At 40.1% G+C, this 17715-nt stretch overlaps 1 protein-coding gene across 4 annotated transcripts in view; it reads right to left on the bottom strand.

The window, feature by feature from the left end:
- The window catches only part of ZBTB44 (zinc finger and BTB domain containing 44), a 41544-nt gene that overhangs the window by 11682 nt on the left and 12147 nt on the right, over positions 1-17715 (bottom strand). For all 4 annotated transcript variants that reach the window (XM_074927314.1, XM_074927315.1, XM_074927316.1 and 1 more), the window contains exons 2-3: positions 9762-10828; positions 5085-5169 (exon numbers count right to left, since the gene is read on the bottom strand). In XM_074927314.1, the coding sequence (XP_074783415.1) occupies positions 5085-5169; positions 9762-10776 (1100 nt within the window). In that variant the 5' untranslated portion in view covers positions 10777-10828. The remainder of the gene's footprint in view (positions 1-5084; positions 5170-9761; positions 10829-17715) is intronic.

Here is a 17715-nt window from a genome sequence, read left to right as displayed (position 1 = left end):
TTACATATTTCTAAGTTTAAAATATTGATGTAATTAGTCAAGACTTGCTCCTTGTCTGATTCAATTGGCTCTGAGAATAGTTCAAGCGCTGTATTTAAAAAAACAGCACACAGACTATAATAAAGGAACAATTTAACTTTCAAAGTAATTTATTTAAAACTGACTAATTGCTCCTACATAGCCTCTAGCTGTAAACTGTTTAGGGGAACTACAGGGTTATAATCCAAGTCCTCTGGCAAGAAACCTGCTTCGCTAAAGGGCACAGAGAAATAAAAACAAAACTGCTGGTACAAACATAACAACAACTGGAGTTTGTATTTACCTGGGGTTTCCCTTTCCTGAGCATTAAGGTCTATATTTTTTGTTGAAATACGACATTTCAGCTTGCTAACAGCCTGATGGCAGATCAGACGTCACTGGCAGCAGGGAACTGCTCTGACCCTGAATACTCCACGGTCAGAACCATGCAATTTTAGTTCTATCAAACCAATGTCTGAAATGTATTGAGAAAAAGGTACAACAATGTCTCCTGTTGCACACAGCCAGAAAGTCTCCCTGACTGAACAAATCCTTTTGCTGGGCTGCTTCAAGCCCAGATTGCTGGTTTCAAGGTTAGCCTGAATTTGTGAACTTCTAACGTTCACAGGGATGAAACGTGGGCTTTGCACAAATACATTTTCCTATGCACATCATACAAAAACCCACACAGCACATCAGCACAGGAGGTCAAGAACTAGGACCATCCTATATCCCTTGACTGTCTTTTTCTACTCTGGAAATGGCTGTCAATACAACAGCGAGAACTGGATATCTGAACTCGGAGTACAATGATGGGTCTTGCTGGCAAAAGTTCCAGTTATAAAATTTATCTGAGAGAGAGATCAGCAGGTATCTCTCGACACACACACGATAAAAGTGTTTCCTGCGGGAGTTTAGTATCAATAAGTCTATAAAACCCATACTGATTTCTGGTCTCACATGGAACTGGAATAATATTTGCTCTAAGGAAGAAATTTTATTGTCCTTCACTTCTTTTTATACACAGTAGGGTCCTAGAGAGCTGTGGAAAAGATAGATGCTGACAGACTAGTTGATCTTTGCTAAAGGGAGTATTTACAAGAGGGAAGTTACCAGCTCACATCCTGGCCTTGGCAGAATGTAGTTCACTGCCACTTAGGGGTCTAAAAAAGCCAACTGACGGCTCACCAGATGCACTTGCAGTAAATGAAGGCATTTTTAAACATAGGTTCTGATTTGTCTAACCAAATTTCTGACAAACTGGCACTCCTGTTCCTCTCTGCGAGCAGATCACTGGACAAAGAACAGATTTTAATCTGCTCAGATGTGGAGACACTAGTTTTGTCTCTGGAGTTGGTATGACCATGCGTTTACCAAGGAAAACTCATATCAACAGACTAACAGACAGGTCTGTTATCCAAAAAAATTACAAAAATTGAAAAAAAGAAAAATATTGCAAGAAAAGCATTAGGCATAGAAGTCCAGCTGCCATAATGGCTGAACTATATCAAACAGCCAAAAAAATAATCAAAAATCCAAAGTGATTGGGGCCCAGGATGGAGAACTTGCCTCTCATATGGTATGTGATAAACATCGTGCACTCTGGCTAAGGGGCAAATCCCTGCAGAAAAGGTTTCCTTGTGCTCAGCTGACTGGAGAATTCACAATTAAAATTTTCACAGCCATGTGCCAACAGAAGTGACAGCTGCAATGCAGGGGTGATAAAGGGGTGACTGGCTGGGCAGCCAGAACTCCTGCTCTTAGATGTACATACAGTTATACACACGGTGTGCTCAAATAAGAATTACATTTTCAGTTTTTGCGACAACATTTAACTTGCTTTAGGAAGAACTTCATCTTCTGGTAACATGTCTCTTAGGTCTTTCCTTCCTCATTCCTGAGTTAGGGAATTGCTAAGAGGCAAAAGTGCCTTGTGCTCCTTGAGCTTTCTAGAGAGACACTCTAACTAGGGCAGAAATTAGGAGGCACAGCTCTTCTTTTGTTTTTAGCTTTCTGAGGCTACCTCATCCTCAAAGCCTGTACTGGTGCCAGCTGCTCTGCAATTGAAATAGAAAGGAGAAGAGCTGTGGGGACAATCTCCCTAGAAGAAATTTAAAATAAAGTTTGTTTTTTTCCTACATAAAAGCTTCATGACAAGAAAGGCTGGTTAAAGCAGATAAAATAGGAATCACAAGGCTCTCCAGCTACTAGTGACTGGCATGTCTTTCTCCATCCTCACACCGCAAGCAAGCTGAAATACCTATTGGTGACATAACTGTGGGCCTCAGCACAATGAAGAAATTACATTTGAAACACAACCATATTTTCTCTCCCCTGCTTCTTTCTCTCCACATATACTCGATTTTTCATGACTTGCAATTTGTGATAAATGTGGCATTTAACAGTTGAGATTTGTCTAACATGCCAAAGAATTTCTCTAACAGCTAGATAAAGAGATAGGTTTAAAATGTTTTCACTGTAATGCTTGAACATTCTACTTGCAATTTTTTCTTCTCTTCACCAAGAGATTATACATATTTAACTACGTAGAACTAAACTCTGACAAATGTGAATGCCAAAATGCTCAGTGAGCCTAGAAATGTTCTCTATTTGTAAATAACAATTATTTTAGAAAAGTGGAGGTTCTCATTATATTGGATCAGAGAGATCTTTTATAATTGAGCTTTTGCAACTCCTTTTTAAATGCAGCCATGAACTGATACAGAGACAAACTGTTCAACCAGCCAAGGCTGAATTACAGATCTGTGTTAGAAAAGTATATTACAATCCAAATGCAAAATATCAGAGAAAGAATGTATCAGAGTTCACTGTGAAACAGTAGTTTTAATACTTAACAGATTCCTGTGTGTCTATTAAGCTGACAAGTGCAGGTGACCTTCTGTTTATGAAATGCTGATTATGGAGGAGGACCAATTAATGATGTTAATTATTTAACACAGAAACACAAGAGATAAGACATCTTAAATTTTGAAATATTTATGATTGTTTCCACAGTGGTAAGGATGTAATATTGAAAGATCTTCGGATGGGCTAGCCTTTTGTTTTGTTTTATTAATAGAAATATAATATATACTCACTAGAAAATATTTTTTTCAATATAAATTTGCACTGTCACAACTGATTTTGACATTTTGAGAATCTCTGCTAATAAAGCAATGTACAACCTGGACTTAAACTAAATGTGAATTAAAAAAAAACCCAAAACCCAAACAAAAAGCGAGGGGAAATTTTCTCCATCGCTATGATTTATTGCTCAAGTTTTCATTTGATTCAGAGATACGTGTTTTATTTTATTCAGAATTCTTATGCACCCAAAACCATGTCCCATCAATTCACTGGGCAGCAATTTGGGCACATATTTATTTGCTGATGCGCCCATCCCGTGCTTGAAATGGGAATTTAGAAGTCCAGTGCTCGAAGGGCTGTCAGTGTATCAGAATGCACCGTCCCATCCTGACAGGCATATACACACACACGTGAAAGGAAAATTCTTAGGACCTGAAAGCACCATTTTACGCATTTATCTGATTCACAAAATAAGTACAGTCTTGGCACTTTCATTTGGATTTACAAAACAAATCACTTGGTAGAAAATTTAGGTTCTGGAGTCTAAAATTCTCATAAACTCCCTTAACTATTACTTCCTTCACCGTTATATAAACAATGTGCAAATTCAATTCAATTTTGCTGACGCTTTTGTTACTCTGAGACTAATTATTTTCAAACCTGGGCATAAACTAAGGCAAATAATCTTTCCTTCTCTGCACAGAAGACATCTTTTAGTGGGAATTTTCAGTGTTTGAAGGATTTTATATATTTTGAATCTCCTATGCAGTCTGTGCTGAAACTCTGCAATTTAAAAGGAAATTTCTGAAATAATCCACTGCTGAAAATATGTATGCCACTTGACTTTAGAATGATAGGTTTAAAAACCTGGATTACTTCTAATGCAACATGTGCTCCTACTATCAATTCAAACCCTAAGTGGTATTATTTTTATACTGAGGTTTGTTAGCAGATAGATAAAATCCTGTGTCACACAAAAAATCTTATCTAGGCAGTTACTTTCCCTTCAGATTTAATCCTACAATGGGACAGGTTTTAGATGGAAATGGCAGGAAAGATTTTTCTGAGCTATGAAAATGCAGCTCTCGATAGTTATCTCTATAGGGAGTTTCACTTGACACAGTTTCTGGAACAACTCCCAAAGGTTCACACTTCTTCATCAGACCCACTTGTCTAACAAAGCACTATGCAAAAGCTACCTTGTCAATACTTTAAAAATGTTGCTTAGAAAGGGAATAGCTAGCTATACGCCACACTTGACACATACCACAAAAGCAAAGAAATGAAAGTCAAACCAGCAGTGTGTACCCTTGTATGCCACTTGCAGGTACATCACTTTGGTGTAACAGAACTACAATACATCTTTGACCAAACAGACCCATTTTAGTTTGGCCTTCTCTGCCAGCCTTCCCTGTTAAGGGACTCCCTTCATAACTCACTCAGCACAGCAGAAGACAGCTAAATATTTACTCTAAGTGTCACAGAGCACCTCAGTAAGAAGCTACATGCAGAAAGTCTGGGAGAAAAGATTTAAGGCTGTTCTGCCTGTTCTGTGGTTTACGACAATAGCAATGTCTGGTGAAGCCAAGACAAGGTACTTGCTTTCATTTTGTTGCTTTTGTGGCTTTACATCAGCTTTAGCATGCATGCAACTACCACACCTGTTTCACAGTAAAGATTTTTTAAAAATTATTGATTAATAAAGAGCAATGATGAAGAAACAGCAAAAACATGACTATCTTTCTTCACTTTTCCAGTGTTGCCTGGAAATAGACAGGAAATAAAAAAGCAACAAGTAAGCAAATTCTGACTTTTATCACCTACATTTTCTAAAGCATCTGAACCTTCAGGCACTGATCATACTTTGATGACACAGAGTAGATGTAAAAACAATTAAACAGTCTGTGATGAAGGCTGGGCAGGTTAATTACAGCACAGCACTTGCTGCAGAACAGTTTGCACACCACATTGGTACATACCGATCATCATCATCTGCGTGAGCGTTAGTGCCAGAGGTGCTTTGGAGTGTGGGTAATCCCTCCGTAACCCCCTCATCTATTGAGCCTAGGCAAAGAAAAAAGGGCAATTTAATGCAAAGAAGTGTTCAAAAAGGGTTGGGGGGGACGGGTAAATACACATAAAGGTTGCTTTCCCAGATCTCCGAGACACTGCTTCCTGGGTGATAAGGTACTAAAATTGTCTTGGGAAAATAATTTAGAAAACTCATAAGCAATGTGTTCCAAAGCAACTTCTCCTCTGCATCTAGTAAATGGACAACTCAATAAAGTGCAAATATCTGGCACACCTAGAAAATGGAAAGACATCTATGTTAAATAGAGCCAGAGTTTTCAAAACACATCCAGTGCTAATACTGCAAAGCAGAAATGTTACCTTCATCTGAAGGGACTATTTCATCAATTTTCAAGACTTCTTGAGCTATAAAGAGTTCAATCCTGCCACACTACATTGCTTTTGTATTCCAAATATTCCATATATATATTTGTTGATAATGCCTTCATTTATCGGTAAGATGCTGAGACAGGAGCAGCCCTCTGAGGGTCAGAAATGCAACACAAAAGAGACCAAACATCTGTTTGTAAGAGAAACATATACACAAAACCATTCCAGAGCTTCCTGCAGTGCACCGACATTCAAGCAAACATCACTCAGGTGAGTTTTAGAAACAGAACCTAAGGCAAATGCAGCACTAAAAAAACCCTACAATTTCATTCACTTGATGTGGCTGTTGCTCAGACGGGCCTCCCTCATCATCACTTGGCTTTTGGCATTCAATCCTTGATTTGGTGTAATAAGCAAGGTTAGTTTGGCCTGATGTCACTGTAACAGGAAGGGAAGTTGGCAGTACAGGACTAAAACAATTCTAAGAACTGGTAGCCACCTTCCACCAACCATACCCCTTGATTAAAAAAAAAAAATCCTCTGGTTTGATTATGTGTGACCATGTTTTGTTCCCTCTTTATGACGAGTGCAGAGAGACCGGATCACCTCACGTTCCTTCTTTTCCTCTGATGATGGCGCTGGGTGCAACAGGAGATGATAAAAACGAATGACTGAACTCCACCAAATTTCCTAAGGATCAGAATTGTTGTTGTTCCTCTCCACAACAGAGGCTCCCAAATCATGACGTGTGCATGGGAATCACTTGGAAGTGGTAATCCCACCTCGCCGCCTCCTCCCTCTGTTGAGCCTGAATACCAAGCACCACTTGAACTTTTCTGAATGGCCAAGTAGCCTTTGGGTCTCTACCACTGATTCTGTGTCAGATGAAAACAGATGGGGGAAGATTTCTCTGTCTCCACCTACATCTTGAGAACAGGCGAGGCTTAGGAGAGTGCTAGGAGCCGCTCTTGCTGCTATGGTAAAAATAATTCTGCTTTCTAAGAGAGTGTTATGTGAGCAATCTGAATTTGGGAACCCTGCTCTAAGGCTCACTAAGAATATCAAGTATCACTAGGTCTGCAATGACAAGTGTCAGACAAAATGGAAAACCAAAGAGAAGGAACAAAGACATGGAAAGTGAAGCAGAAAATGTTCATATTTTGTCAAAAAGAATGGGAGTACCGTCTCCAAAAAAGACTGTCCCTATAAAGGGCAGTGTGTTCTACGAAACCTTACTGAAGTGAATGATTATTATCTTAACGTGACCCCTTGTTATGGGGCCAGTGATGTGAGGAAACTTGTATCTCTAGTAGGTTCAAAATATTTATTTTTTTTATGAGCTGACAACCTATGTTCGGGAAATTCAGCAACTATTCTATCTATGAAGTTACAAAAGTTAATCCCGTTTTGACTTACACTGCTTTCTCATGAAATATTTAACTGAAAGTCAACTGAAAAATAAGCCCAATTGCTCTTAGGTTTAATTTTATGCCTTCACCTCTCAAATGGGAACAGTGTTAATGAGTTATGAAAATATCTTCTCAGACATAGCTATTGTTGTAACCATAATGACTTATTTATCAAGGCCCTGCTTCATGTCTCCTTCCGTATTATAAAGTACTTCCAAATATAATAAATTGCAAATGAACAAGTCTTGAAATTGCCCAAAGAGTGAATAAGAGCTTTTTGCAGTATCAGAAAGAGAGGCAGGAATGCTTTTATAAATGCACTATAAAACACTGAGATAAATATATGCAATTATACGAGGAAAATATGTTCAGGGAAGAGAAAGCTGTACTTTAACATATCTTGCTGCCTCCATTTACTGTTCTTATATTGCTGCATAAGGAAATACATCTTTGGGAGGTAAAAAGTACTTTCTAGCTACAAAACGTGCCTTATCATATATTAGGTACACGTGAACTGTGCTAAAAAGCAAGCACACTGTTTCTCTTTACAGCAAAATGTGAAGAAAAGCTATTCTGAGGATAGTTAACAATGTTATGCAAAAAACACTAAATATGAATTCAAACATATTCAAAGACAAAAAACAGATTTGCACTTCGAAGACTTTGGCCCAGCTCATTTTTCTTCTCTCTGTAGCTGTTTTAAGGAAGAACATGCTATACTAACATCCTCAATAACAGACATTTAAAATTTAAACATTATAATCACTAAAGCCCAAGATCCTCTGCCCCGTGCTGTATAAATGGTCAGGTACATGGCCTCAGTGGTACAAAACCTAGAACAGGAAATAGAAAATCGAAATTTTTCCCAAAAACATCATGTAGCTTCCAAACGGGTACCTTTGGAAGACAGTAGTGCAAATTTGCTTGTTAACAGAAATCACATCAGGAAACTGGCTAAAGCAAGAACAGAATTCAGTAAGGTGCCTGACTACTGGCGTACGTTCCAAAAGATTTATTGTTTAACTCAAAGGCTCTTAGAAAAGGAGATTTTATAGCATTCAGTGGCACCTCTCTCTCTACAATTCAGTCCTAGTCTCACATTCTCACGTCACAATTCACTCAAGCCATTTTTGGGTATGCGATTTTTCTGATATTTCTCACTCCAAAAAATTCCACAGATCATATCTGTAATCCTGAGTTTACACCCAGTTTCTTAAGCTGCTTGGGTATCTTTACAGTGGGTAAAACTCCCTCTTTCACTTGATATGCTATTTTTAACTTTCCCTAATCATTATTTCTACTTGTTCTATTTTGTCTGTGATGGTACAATTACGTTAATGAAATAATTTGCATCTCTGATCACACGGCCCTGGCAAGGCCCTTCCAAAGTTCCTACTATAATGAGTTAAAAATTGAGTCAAACTAAACCTCTTCTTGAACAAGGACCACTTTTCCTGGAGATTGCCCAGCAAACTGTTTCTTTTAATTTTTAATCTATGCACTGTTTTAGCAAACTGCATTTAAAGATTTTTATTTAAACTGCTATTAAGTCTGCTTCTCAGAAAAGGTAAACAGCCTTGTCTCCAGTAAATAAAACATTTTAGTTTGGAAAAAGCATTACTGATCTACAACATTAACACATGAGCCATACAAACTGACGAACTAAACCAACATAAAGTCTTGAAGGATGGGAGAAATGGAAAATATTTTCATTTCTTTTTAGTGAGTATTACCTGAATAAGTTGAACAACACTGATTATATATTGCAATCCTGGAATGGTCAGACTGCTCTAACACTCACGTTCCTAAGAGAAGGCACAGTGTTACGCTGACCAAACAAAACAAACAATGCAGGCTACTAGACTGCCTTTATTTACTCTGTTGCATTTATTTATTTAATTAACCGAAGCAGCCTTTCATGTATACATTATTTGAATGAAGCAGAGCACTACATTTGCCATTCTTAAGGTCTTCAAACAAAACAGGCTTTATTAAAAATCTTTCAGTAAACAAACTCTTACCAAGCACAGGTCAAGCCACTTAACTGAAAGCAAAATAGCTGACTTCGGCAAAATGTTGGTAATTAAACGAGAAATATTGCAAAACCTCTATCTTCTGGCTTACTAAAAGCCATTCAATGCATTCTGTGCAAAGAGGAAAAAAGGGATCGCTACAGTAACCTTTAAGTATTAGGTATTAATAAACAACAGCCTGCTAAAAGAACCCAAAACTGGCTTCAAATTATCCTTCATGGAAAAAAGGTTTCTCTCAGCAACTGGCAGTATTTGAAGAAGCAACTTGAGAACCAAATCCCACAGAAATGGAAAGATTCTCAATATTATGACTGTGTGGTTTTGTTTTTGTCTGGGGCATTAAGATGACAGTATTCCACCACTTATTTTGCAAATCTTCTTACAAAGGCTCTCTGTCATGATTATACAAGATTTTATGTCTGATGCAAAGTACCATTCTATCCCTCTGTGGCTACAGCCACGAGTCTTTCAGACTCAGTGTGGCAGCTCAGCTGAGATCATGCCTTTTGACACTAATGAAAACAGAATTATTTTCCCCAGTCAAGCAAGTAAAAGTAGAAAGGGGTTATCAATCTCTGCTGAACAAGGAGGTCTACCTACAGGCTTACCTTTCTCAGCTGCCTTCTGAAAAGTATTTAAAGAGCTCCAAGTCCTGTCCCCCATCGGGGTTTACATGTAACATTTCATAAATGAAAAAAAAAGGCAGTTTCTCAAAAGAAAAGCACGAAAAAACACGAAGCAGATTTCCTCCAATAAAATCACAAGTGCACACGTGCCTGTTTGTACATACATCTAACCCCAGAAATGGTCGTACCTATAGAGGAAGACTGTGGGCTGATCAGGAGATCTTCCTGCACTTGCTCACTGCCTGGGACCGTCTGCTGATCGCTCAGAGAGCTCTGGGATGCGCTAACGGGCTGCGATACTTCCTCGTGAACCTCCTCATCGCTTAACCTTTCCACTTTGACACGCACGTCTTCTTCAATCACCAGGGGAGAATTGGCTTTTGTGCTCTCACAAGTCACATAATCTGCAATTCTTCTGTTGGACTCAGAGGGCCCAGGCATTTCCAAAGTCCTATTCTCCACCTGCTTCACCTTCTCAGACTGAAGTCTTCGATCAATTCCAAAAGGAAAAGTCCAAGGAAAAGCTAAGGATGAGTCCACAGGCTGATTTCTGGACTCCGGGTAGGAAGTTGAAGGATTCAGCACTTGGGGGGAACTGGTTTGGGTGTTACACTTAAGGGGGCTCTCGGGAGACATAACGATGTAGCTTTTGCGCTTCCTTCGCGACTCCCGGCAAACAGGAATGGTTCTTTCCACCACGCTGCACTCAGAAGAAACCGGAGAAAGGCTGCCGTCTCGAGAAGTAAAATTGCAGTTTGCGCTGTTCTCCTGTCCCGCATCCAGCACCTTCTCCTGCTGGCTGTTGGGCGTATTCCACAAAATGCTGGACTTCATGAATTCTGAGCACGTGCTAGCAACGCTGAACATCTGCATGTAGCTGGCTGCTGCCAACACATCAATAATGTTTTCTGTATTAATAGATAGTGTTGCTGTGTAAGCGTATTCCAGAAGAGGTATAAAACCAGTCACTGTCACATGGTGTAGGTCTAACACGCTCTTGCTCTCGTCTTCTGCTTGGCCGACCAGTTTGGAACGGAAAAAGTCGCTGCAGGCTGCCAAAACCACCTTGTGCGCCCTGAAAATTTTGTCCTGGACGCGGATGGTGATATCACAAAAATGTCCATCGTTGCGGAGCATGTTCAGCTTTCCCAGCATCTCCTGACTGTGAGCAGGGGAATTATGAGTGAATGTTTTAACACCCATTTTTTCACCTTTCTGCTAACGTTCTTTCCACATACGAGAGATCACAGGTATCCTAAAACAAAGAGGAAAACTGTCATTTTCATCTCTGAAAGCAAAAGTAAAGTGGTTTCATGATTACAAGACTCTGTATGAAGAAAATTCAGTCAGATTCTCTAGGGTCGTGCCTTTCCAGGATGCAGACTGTGCAGTGGACTAACTCTACAGAATGCTATTACCTACTTGTAATTTTCAAAACCACAGATCAAATTATTTGCAATCTACCACCTTCCACATTTCTGCTACTGCCCACTCAAATTCCTAACACAGTTTAGAGAAAAACAAAGGTCTGCAGTACTAAAAAGAAAGCATTTTTGAAACTATCATCTGTGTAAAAAACCAGGATTTTTATTTTCTGGGCCCAGGAAACTACTGCTCACAGTTCTTAAACCTGACAGACTTTGCCAAATGTTTCTTTTGAGTGGTAAAGACGTGAGCTTGGGTCCACTTACAAGTGAGCAGGAGCAAGCAAATGTCCCAGAGAAGGTGTTTAATACCAGAAAAGCTTTAGAGAAACTACGGCGTGAATTTTCAGAGGACAGAGTTCAAGCTAGTAAACATAAAATAACAGTTGCCAATAGCTCTGCTTTCCTGCTGCAGTGCAGGTACTGATTGCCTAAAGCTGCGTTTGATAAATAGGTTTGGACTAGGATGAGAAGTTATTGAAATTTCCTTCGAAAACACAACAGATTATAAACCTCAAAGGAAAGTTTAAGTTTAAATCAAATACACACAAATGGATTTTATATATGTGATAAATAATACGAGCAGGGTAACTCCTTCCTTCTGAAAAATATCGAACTGCCTTCTTGGGGACCAATTTTCTCCTCCGAGTGGAGGCAAATGCATGTTTTTTGTGCAAGGTCCTGGTCCAAGTAGAAGGGGGTGTATGCCCCGCACTGTCTACAAGTTTTAAGGCTGGTGCAGTATCTGAAAGCTAAATGTCTCTGAATTGAGGAGGATGAAGCTGATCCACGAGTCACTCCCTCTGCAATACACAGGGGAAAGACGCTGTGCCAAGCCAGGTGCAATATGCCCAGCCAGCCTCTGTCCCTGCAGTGGAACTTCTGTGGCCACCAAGGCTGGGTCTGCTTGCAGAGAGCAGGGCATCTCCAAACAAGGAAAATCAGTGTCTGAATTTCCTCCAATTATTTCTGAATTACTTCACTGGAAGGAAACATAAGCCAGCACGTTCACCTTCTTAAGGCCCCCCCACAAGCCTCCATGAAAAGTCTTCTGTGTTCCACATGACTCACATGACATAGAAATATCATCTCTGTAAAGTTGGTGGTTAAACATCAACAACATAATTGGATCTGATTATTTCCTGGAGTCAGCCAGCTTCTTCACATCATCCTTCTCCCTTCCCTTACACGTATGCAAAAACATACCACGCTTGCAAACTGCTCATGTGGAGCTTCGCAGATACAAAGAGCAGTGCAAGTTTGGAACAACTTACCACAAATCTCACAAGTCTTAGCACATATTTAAATGGCAGCTGTCAGAGCCTACCTTGCTCTACAGAGATTTACACTTGGCTTCTTCTTGTTCCTATGATTTCACTTTTGATACTGCAAACCCTTTCAGACAGAGGAAAAATATCTATTTGAGAGAACAGATTAACTAACACTTAACAATATATATAAAGCCCGAGTGAAACTGCAAGGGCCATTTGGATTTAAAATGAAATTTCACACTACTGCAGAGGAAGAAGTTAAGCACAAGCAAAACACTCTCTTCAGTGAAAGAAAACATATCGACCTCAAGAGGCATCTGAAGACCCAGACTGTTTGTTCTCCAGCATGAACCAAATGAAAAGCATATTTAATTGATCTCAGACCAAAACACTACAGTAAAATTTTGTAACAGCATATTCTAAAATGGCCTTGGGATACCCTTCCTTCTGGATTCCCAGTCGCTGCAGCAGTTCCTTGGCACATCAGAAGTCCAGAAGTACTTCTGTTCAGCAACTGGCTACAAAAAGAATAATACATTGGCAAGGACTATCAACAGTATATCTAGTATTTAGAAATAGAACTGATACATAATTATAAACAAGGAGAAAAATCTAAGCAAGCAATACTCCCAGTTGTTATATGCCCGGCAGACTAAGCCATTCCCCTTCTTTGTTCATCCAAATGAGTAAGGCTCGTCTCTCCGGAGGGCTGTTCTGCTCACCTCCTTCAAACACTGCTTTGAACCATTCCCTGTCCTGCTTCCCCCCTCCTGCCCACCTCTCCCCTCTTTGGCTTCCTTTCCCCTTCTCCTTTCATCTTCTGCTTCCTTGACCTTGATCTGGTTACAGAATTTAAAATAAAATAGCGGAAGTCAGTGATGTGCAGTAAATGGATTTAAATCTATTACAGGGGCAGCGTGCCTGCCATGAATGTGGGATATTGCTCTGTTAAGTCACTTCTGTAAAATAACCCTCCCCCTCATGGCACCAACACCACCATTCAAACAAGTGGCTCCTACACAGGCCTCAGTGTGGACAAAGGATGTAGGCATATGCAGGCTATTTTCAAAAAAATCAAAAGAGGTGAGCTGAGGGGGGCTGGGGGGGGGGGAACAGTATCAGTTCTTTACAGTTAATGAGGTAGTAAAGACGTCAAATATTTTTAGATGGTAATTTAAACAGTATGAAAATATTTTCCACATGAAAAGATGAGCATGCTAAAGCTCAGCCAGGTTATAAAATGGTTTGATCCTCTTTGTTAATCTTTCAGTGGCATAGGGCACTTTTATAGCTGCACTAAGTCACGGTGACGAAAGGGAGTAAAGGGCTGCAGCGTTACCACTTCACCTCAAGCCCAGCATCTCTGGATCACCACCATTTCGAAATGACATTTTGTCACGTCTTACGACTGATTATTAGATAGTCCATGACAGCAATTGTTAGACCATAAGGTATAGGGTGTTACATTCAGGAGTGATTAAAGAACCATAAACTAGAACTAAATATACACCATACCCTGGGAGTGTTTGGGGTGGGGAGATCAAGCCGTGCACATAAACTGAGTGATAAGTGGGTTGGAGCTGGAAAAGTTGTTCATCTTTGAGCCACAAACCATCAGTGATTCTCTAAGCAGGGACAGAGGTTGGTATCAAAGAAACGGACAGTGGCTTGTTTCTCCTTCCCAGATGCTGGCAGCGTGGCTCCTCCTTCCCACAATCCACGCACGCCCTTATGCCCTGGCCCACACTACACTAGAGTGTTTCAAAGTTCAAGAGAAACATGGTGAAATTTAAAGACACTTTCAAAAGTTTTAAAAATATTCTCAGCAGGACACTTTGGCCTGTATCCAATGGGCTGTATTTAACTTGGCTGCAGACATCTGCAGCTCGAGGGAATGTTTTTTCCAGTGTGGATTCCTGCGCTGGAAACGCGCGGGGATTCACCACCAAAGCGCAGATCCCCAGACAAGGTGAGAACTCAAACACAAGCACTTCAGGACTTCCAGAGCAAGAAGAATTTTCTCCACTATTAGCTAAAAGCAGTCTGAAGGTAAGTGCTACCATACCAAAGACTTTGTACAATTCATATGAAAATTGGTTGTTTGGGTATTTTTTTTTTTAATCCTAAGAGCACTAATGTAGACCTGACCTTTAAGTACTTCAAAGTAACTTAGTTCAAAGTAACAGAACTTCCTTCTGTTTCAAGGCTACTGAAAAACAAGTTTTAGCACCAGTTACAAGTTCACATACACTGTTTTGGGACAATGATTAAACACATGTCAAGTTTTGGTGCTTAGAAACAGTAAACATGTGAAAGTGTTCACTATGTCGTGTAAATGTAAAAGAAACTGTAACAGAATTGAAAAAAATTGCTTCTGTGACCTGCCTACTTTCATGCACCCAAAAGTTATCTCCTTACTCACCTGTTGCCTAATGTTATGGCTCAAATAATTGTGAAACATGATACCTATAATAATCTTCGGGATTTTTTTCTTTGGAAGAGTCAGTGAATCGAACTCATAGAGCTGTTTACATTCAGTTCTCACTTAGTTACATCGTTTTACAACAGAAGTGGAAAATTTTTTAGCACTATAAAACTACCACCCCACATTCATCCTCTATCCTGACCCACAGCAACTTACAAAATATCACAAAACCACTAACTTTTCTGAATGCTAAAACCAACAGACTTCATATATAGAAATGCCACACTGGCTTCAGTGCCCAAAAAGCTCAGGGAATTCCCACCTTTGCGCTCACCCATCCCTCAGGTGCACTCATCCAGCTGTGAGGTCATGGTGTAAATCAGATCACTAGTTATCTTTTCTCTGAAATTTATTTTTAACCCAGACCACTCCTTGGGCACTGGTTACAGCACCATCCCGTACACAGCAGCAGCAGCCCAGGCACAGACAAATCTTCTGTGGGAATAAAGGTGTGACCTGGCCACCTTATCTCTGCCAACTTCTCACAGGTACCAGCACCCCTTGCTCCCTCAAACTGCCTAAGTGGTTAGTATAATTCAATTTATAATTGAATTAGAACAACTGCTCTTAGCATGTACTTAACTTCAAGTTTGCTATTTCTATTTCAGACTTGAAACACTTGTTTATCTAAACATGCATCTGTTTCCCCAACACCAGCTGGCCTAATAAAAGGTACTATCTCCCACTACAAATCTTGCCTTGATTCACTTGACAAAACTGCTGGCTGGAGCTGCCAACCCGTTCTCGTTTCAAACGAATCCACAGCACTTTCTAAACTTTGTTTCAAATCATGTTTTAAGCCAGGTCAGTAAACCTGGTTTGAACTCAGCCAAAGCCTGACAGTCTTTATGAAAAAGAGACAGCAAACACAAGGTTCCTGTTCTCAAAATTACGTCAATGTGCAGTATTCACTTTGGTGTACTGGAATCTGTGGAATGCAAACCTGTAACCTTTAGCTGCAGTGGGTGACTGGACCAGGGAAATGAACCATCCTGCTAAGCATGCAGTGTTTCAGAACTTCAATTTCCTCTAGGACAGCATACTTCAAACTGTAAGCACACAAAGGAGCTAGTGTTAGCTTAGCTACTTCATAAACACTGTTATGTTAAAACCTGAAATAGATGCTGAGCTGCAGCCTATAAATGGAGGCTGAGGTGATACTATTCCCTGCAGAAAAGGAGAGCATTCAGTGCTGGGGCTGACCTGGTCCTTAGTCTCTCAGTTCGGGAACCAGACTTTCACTCTCCAAACCACTCCCACAGAAATTGCTCCTGTGTCCCCTTCCTCCCAGTTTCACAGAAGAGGACAATTTTCAGGTATTTTCCGTTGTAAGGAGTTTGTGAAGGGCTTTTGTTCTTGAAGAGGGCTCTTGAGCTGCACGTTGGACAGTCTCCCAGGAAGACCTCTGTCTGCCCAGCAAAGAATCACAGGCAGCTAGATAAGCATCAAGTGCACATGGGAGCTTTAATGGTGGAGCAATTTCATGTAGCATACTGAAGACCTGAAATACTACAATCCATCTATTTGTTGTTAGCAGTGATACTCCTTTTCACAGTAGAAGGCATATAAAATAGCGTGTTGTTCTTTTCTTACATACTCCAGAAGTACTGCATTTGATAAGGCCATTTATTTTATAAAAATTGGGGTTTTGGCACACCACTTTTGACAAGTTCATGTGCCAGAGTTTTTGAGGCCATTGACTCCATCTACCATTAGTGTCGCTCACAAAAAACATTTGTTAGACACTTTGTACTCACGCACAAGCTTGTCCCTATGTTCACCACTTCATTTTTTTTTAACAAGAGCACTTTCCAAGAATGGTACAGTGGCAAGTTGCTTTACAAGCGCCACCTCTCCCTCTGAAAAATTCCTGCCCAAGAGATGTTCTGAAAGAAAATCTTCCTAAATTTTAGGTACAGACCACCAGAAGCCGCTCCAGAAGGGTGGCACGCTGTTTCAGAACTAGAGTTAAAGCTTCACAGAGTCAGACTAAAATACTATCAGGAAGCAGCTATGGTTTCAAATCTGTAAGTGCACAGAAATAATTCTAATTGATCCAGGTCAGTATAAATAGACTGTATAATTTTCAGGTGAAAGATGAACTCTGCGTACAGGCTTCTGTTTAGCACTTGAAGAAACTGTATTGTGGCAAGAAGCTCCCCTCCAACCTTAAATGAATTTGTAAGGATCTAGTTATGTTCCTCACCAGCAGTTTACAAAGTCAAAGCACCAAGGCTGCAACTCTTCACAAAAAATTGCTGAAAAGATTTGCACATCTGGAAATCCCGAGCTGCACCAGAGTCCATGATAACTTTACTTGCTTGGTACCAACCACGGTAAACCTCTGCAGGACAGCAAACAGAGGCAGGGGCAACAGCACATGTTATTCCTTTACTTTAAGTTCTCTTGACAGACCAGGAATAGTATTTATCTGCAAAGGACAAGGAGAAAAGGCATCCAACAGCTCCTCTTTCAAACTGATTCCTCAAGAACAAGGATGGCCCAGAGCATCCATGAAGAACCTGTTTCATATTCCTAACAGATCTCTTCAGTTTCCCCAAAATTAAACCCTATAGGGGTTTAATAGAAAGGAAAGGCTTTAACTGTAATGTGCCATGAGAAGGAAGATGATGTGTGAGTGCACGGCAAAGTCCTAGATCGCAGTCGGAGCACTGAATCACATTATCATTGCTATTGAAAACATTAATCTTTAATGTAGATAGGAAAAGAGCGACTCGGATGATGGAAAAGTGGATTTGCATGATGCAAATCAGGTAGGTGCATTTTAATTCTCAGAGCTGGTAAAAGCATTGAGACAAGTAGTGGGGTGCCAAAACCAGCAATTTATTCTACTAAATGGTTTTATTGTAAATTGAGATGGTAGGTCAGCTGCAACAGAATACTTCTGAAAGGATAAAATTAGAAAACATTTACATATACATTTTAAGGGAAAGTTCAGGGT

Source organism: Athene noctua, chromosome 26 (assembly GCF_965140245.1).
Source record: "Athene noctua chromosome 26, bAthNoc1.hap1.1, whole genome shotgun sequence".
Lineage (NCBI taxonomy): Eukaryota > Metazoa > Chordata > Aves > Strigiformes > Strigidae > Athene > Athene noctua.
This window is presented reverse-complemented; position numbering and strand designations above follow the sequence as displayed.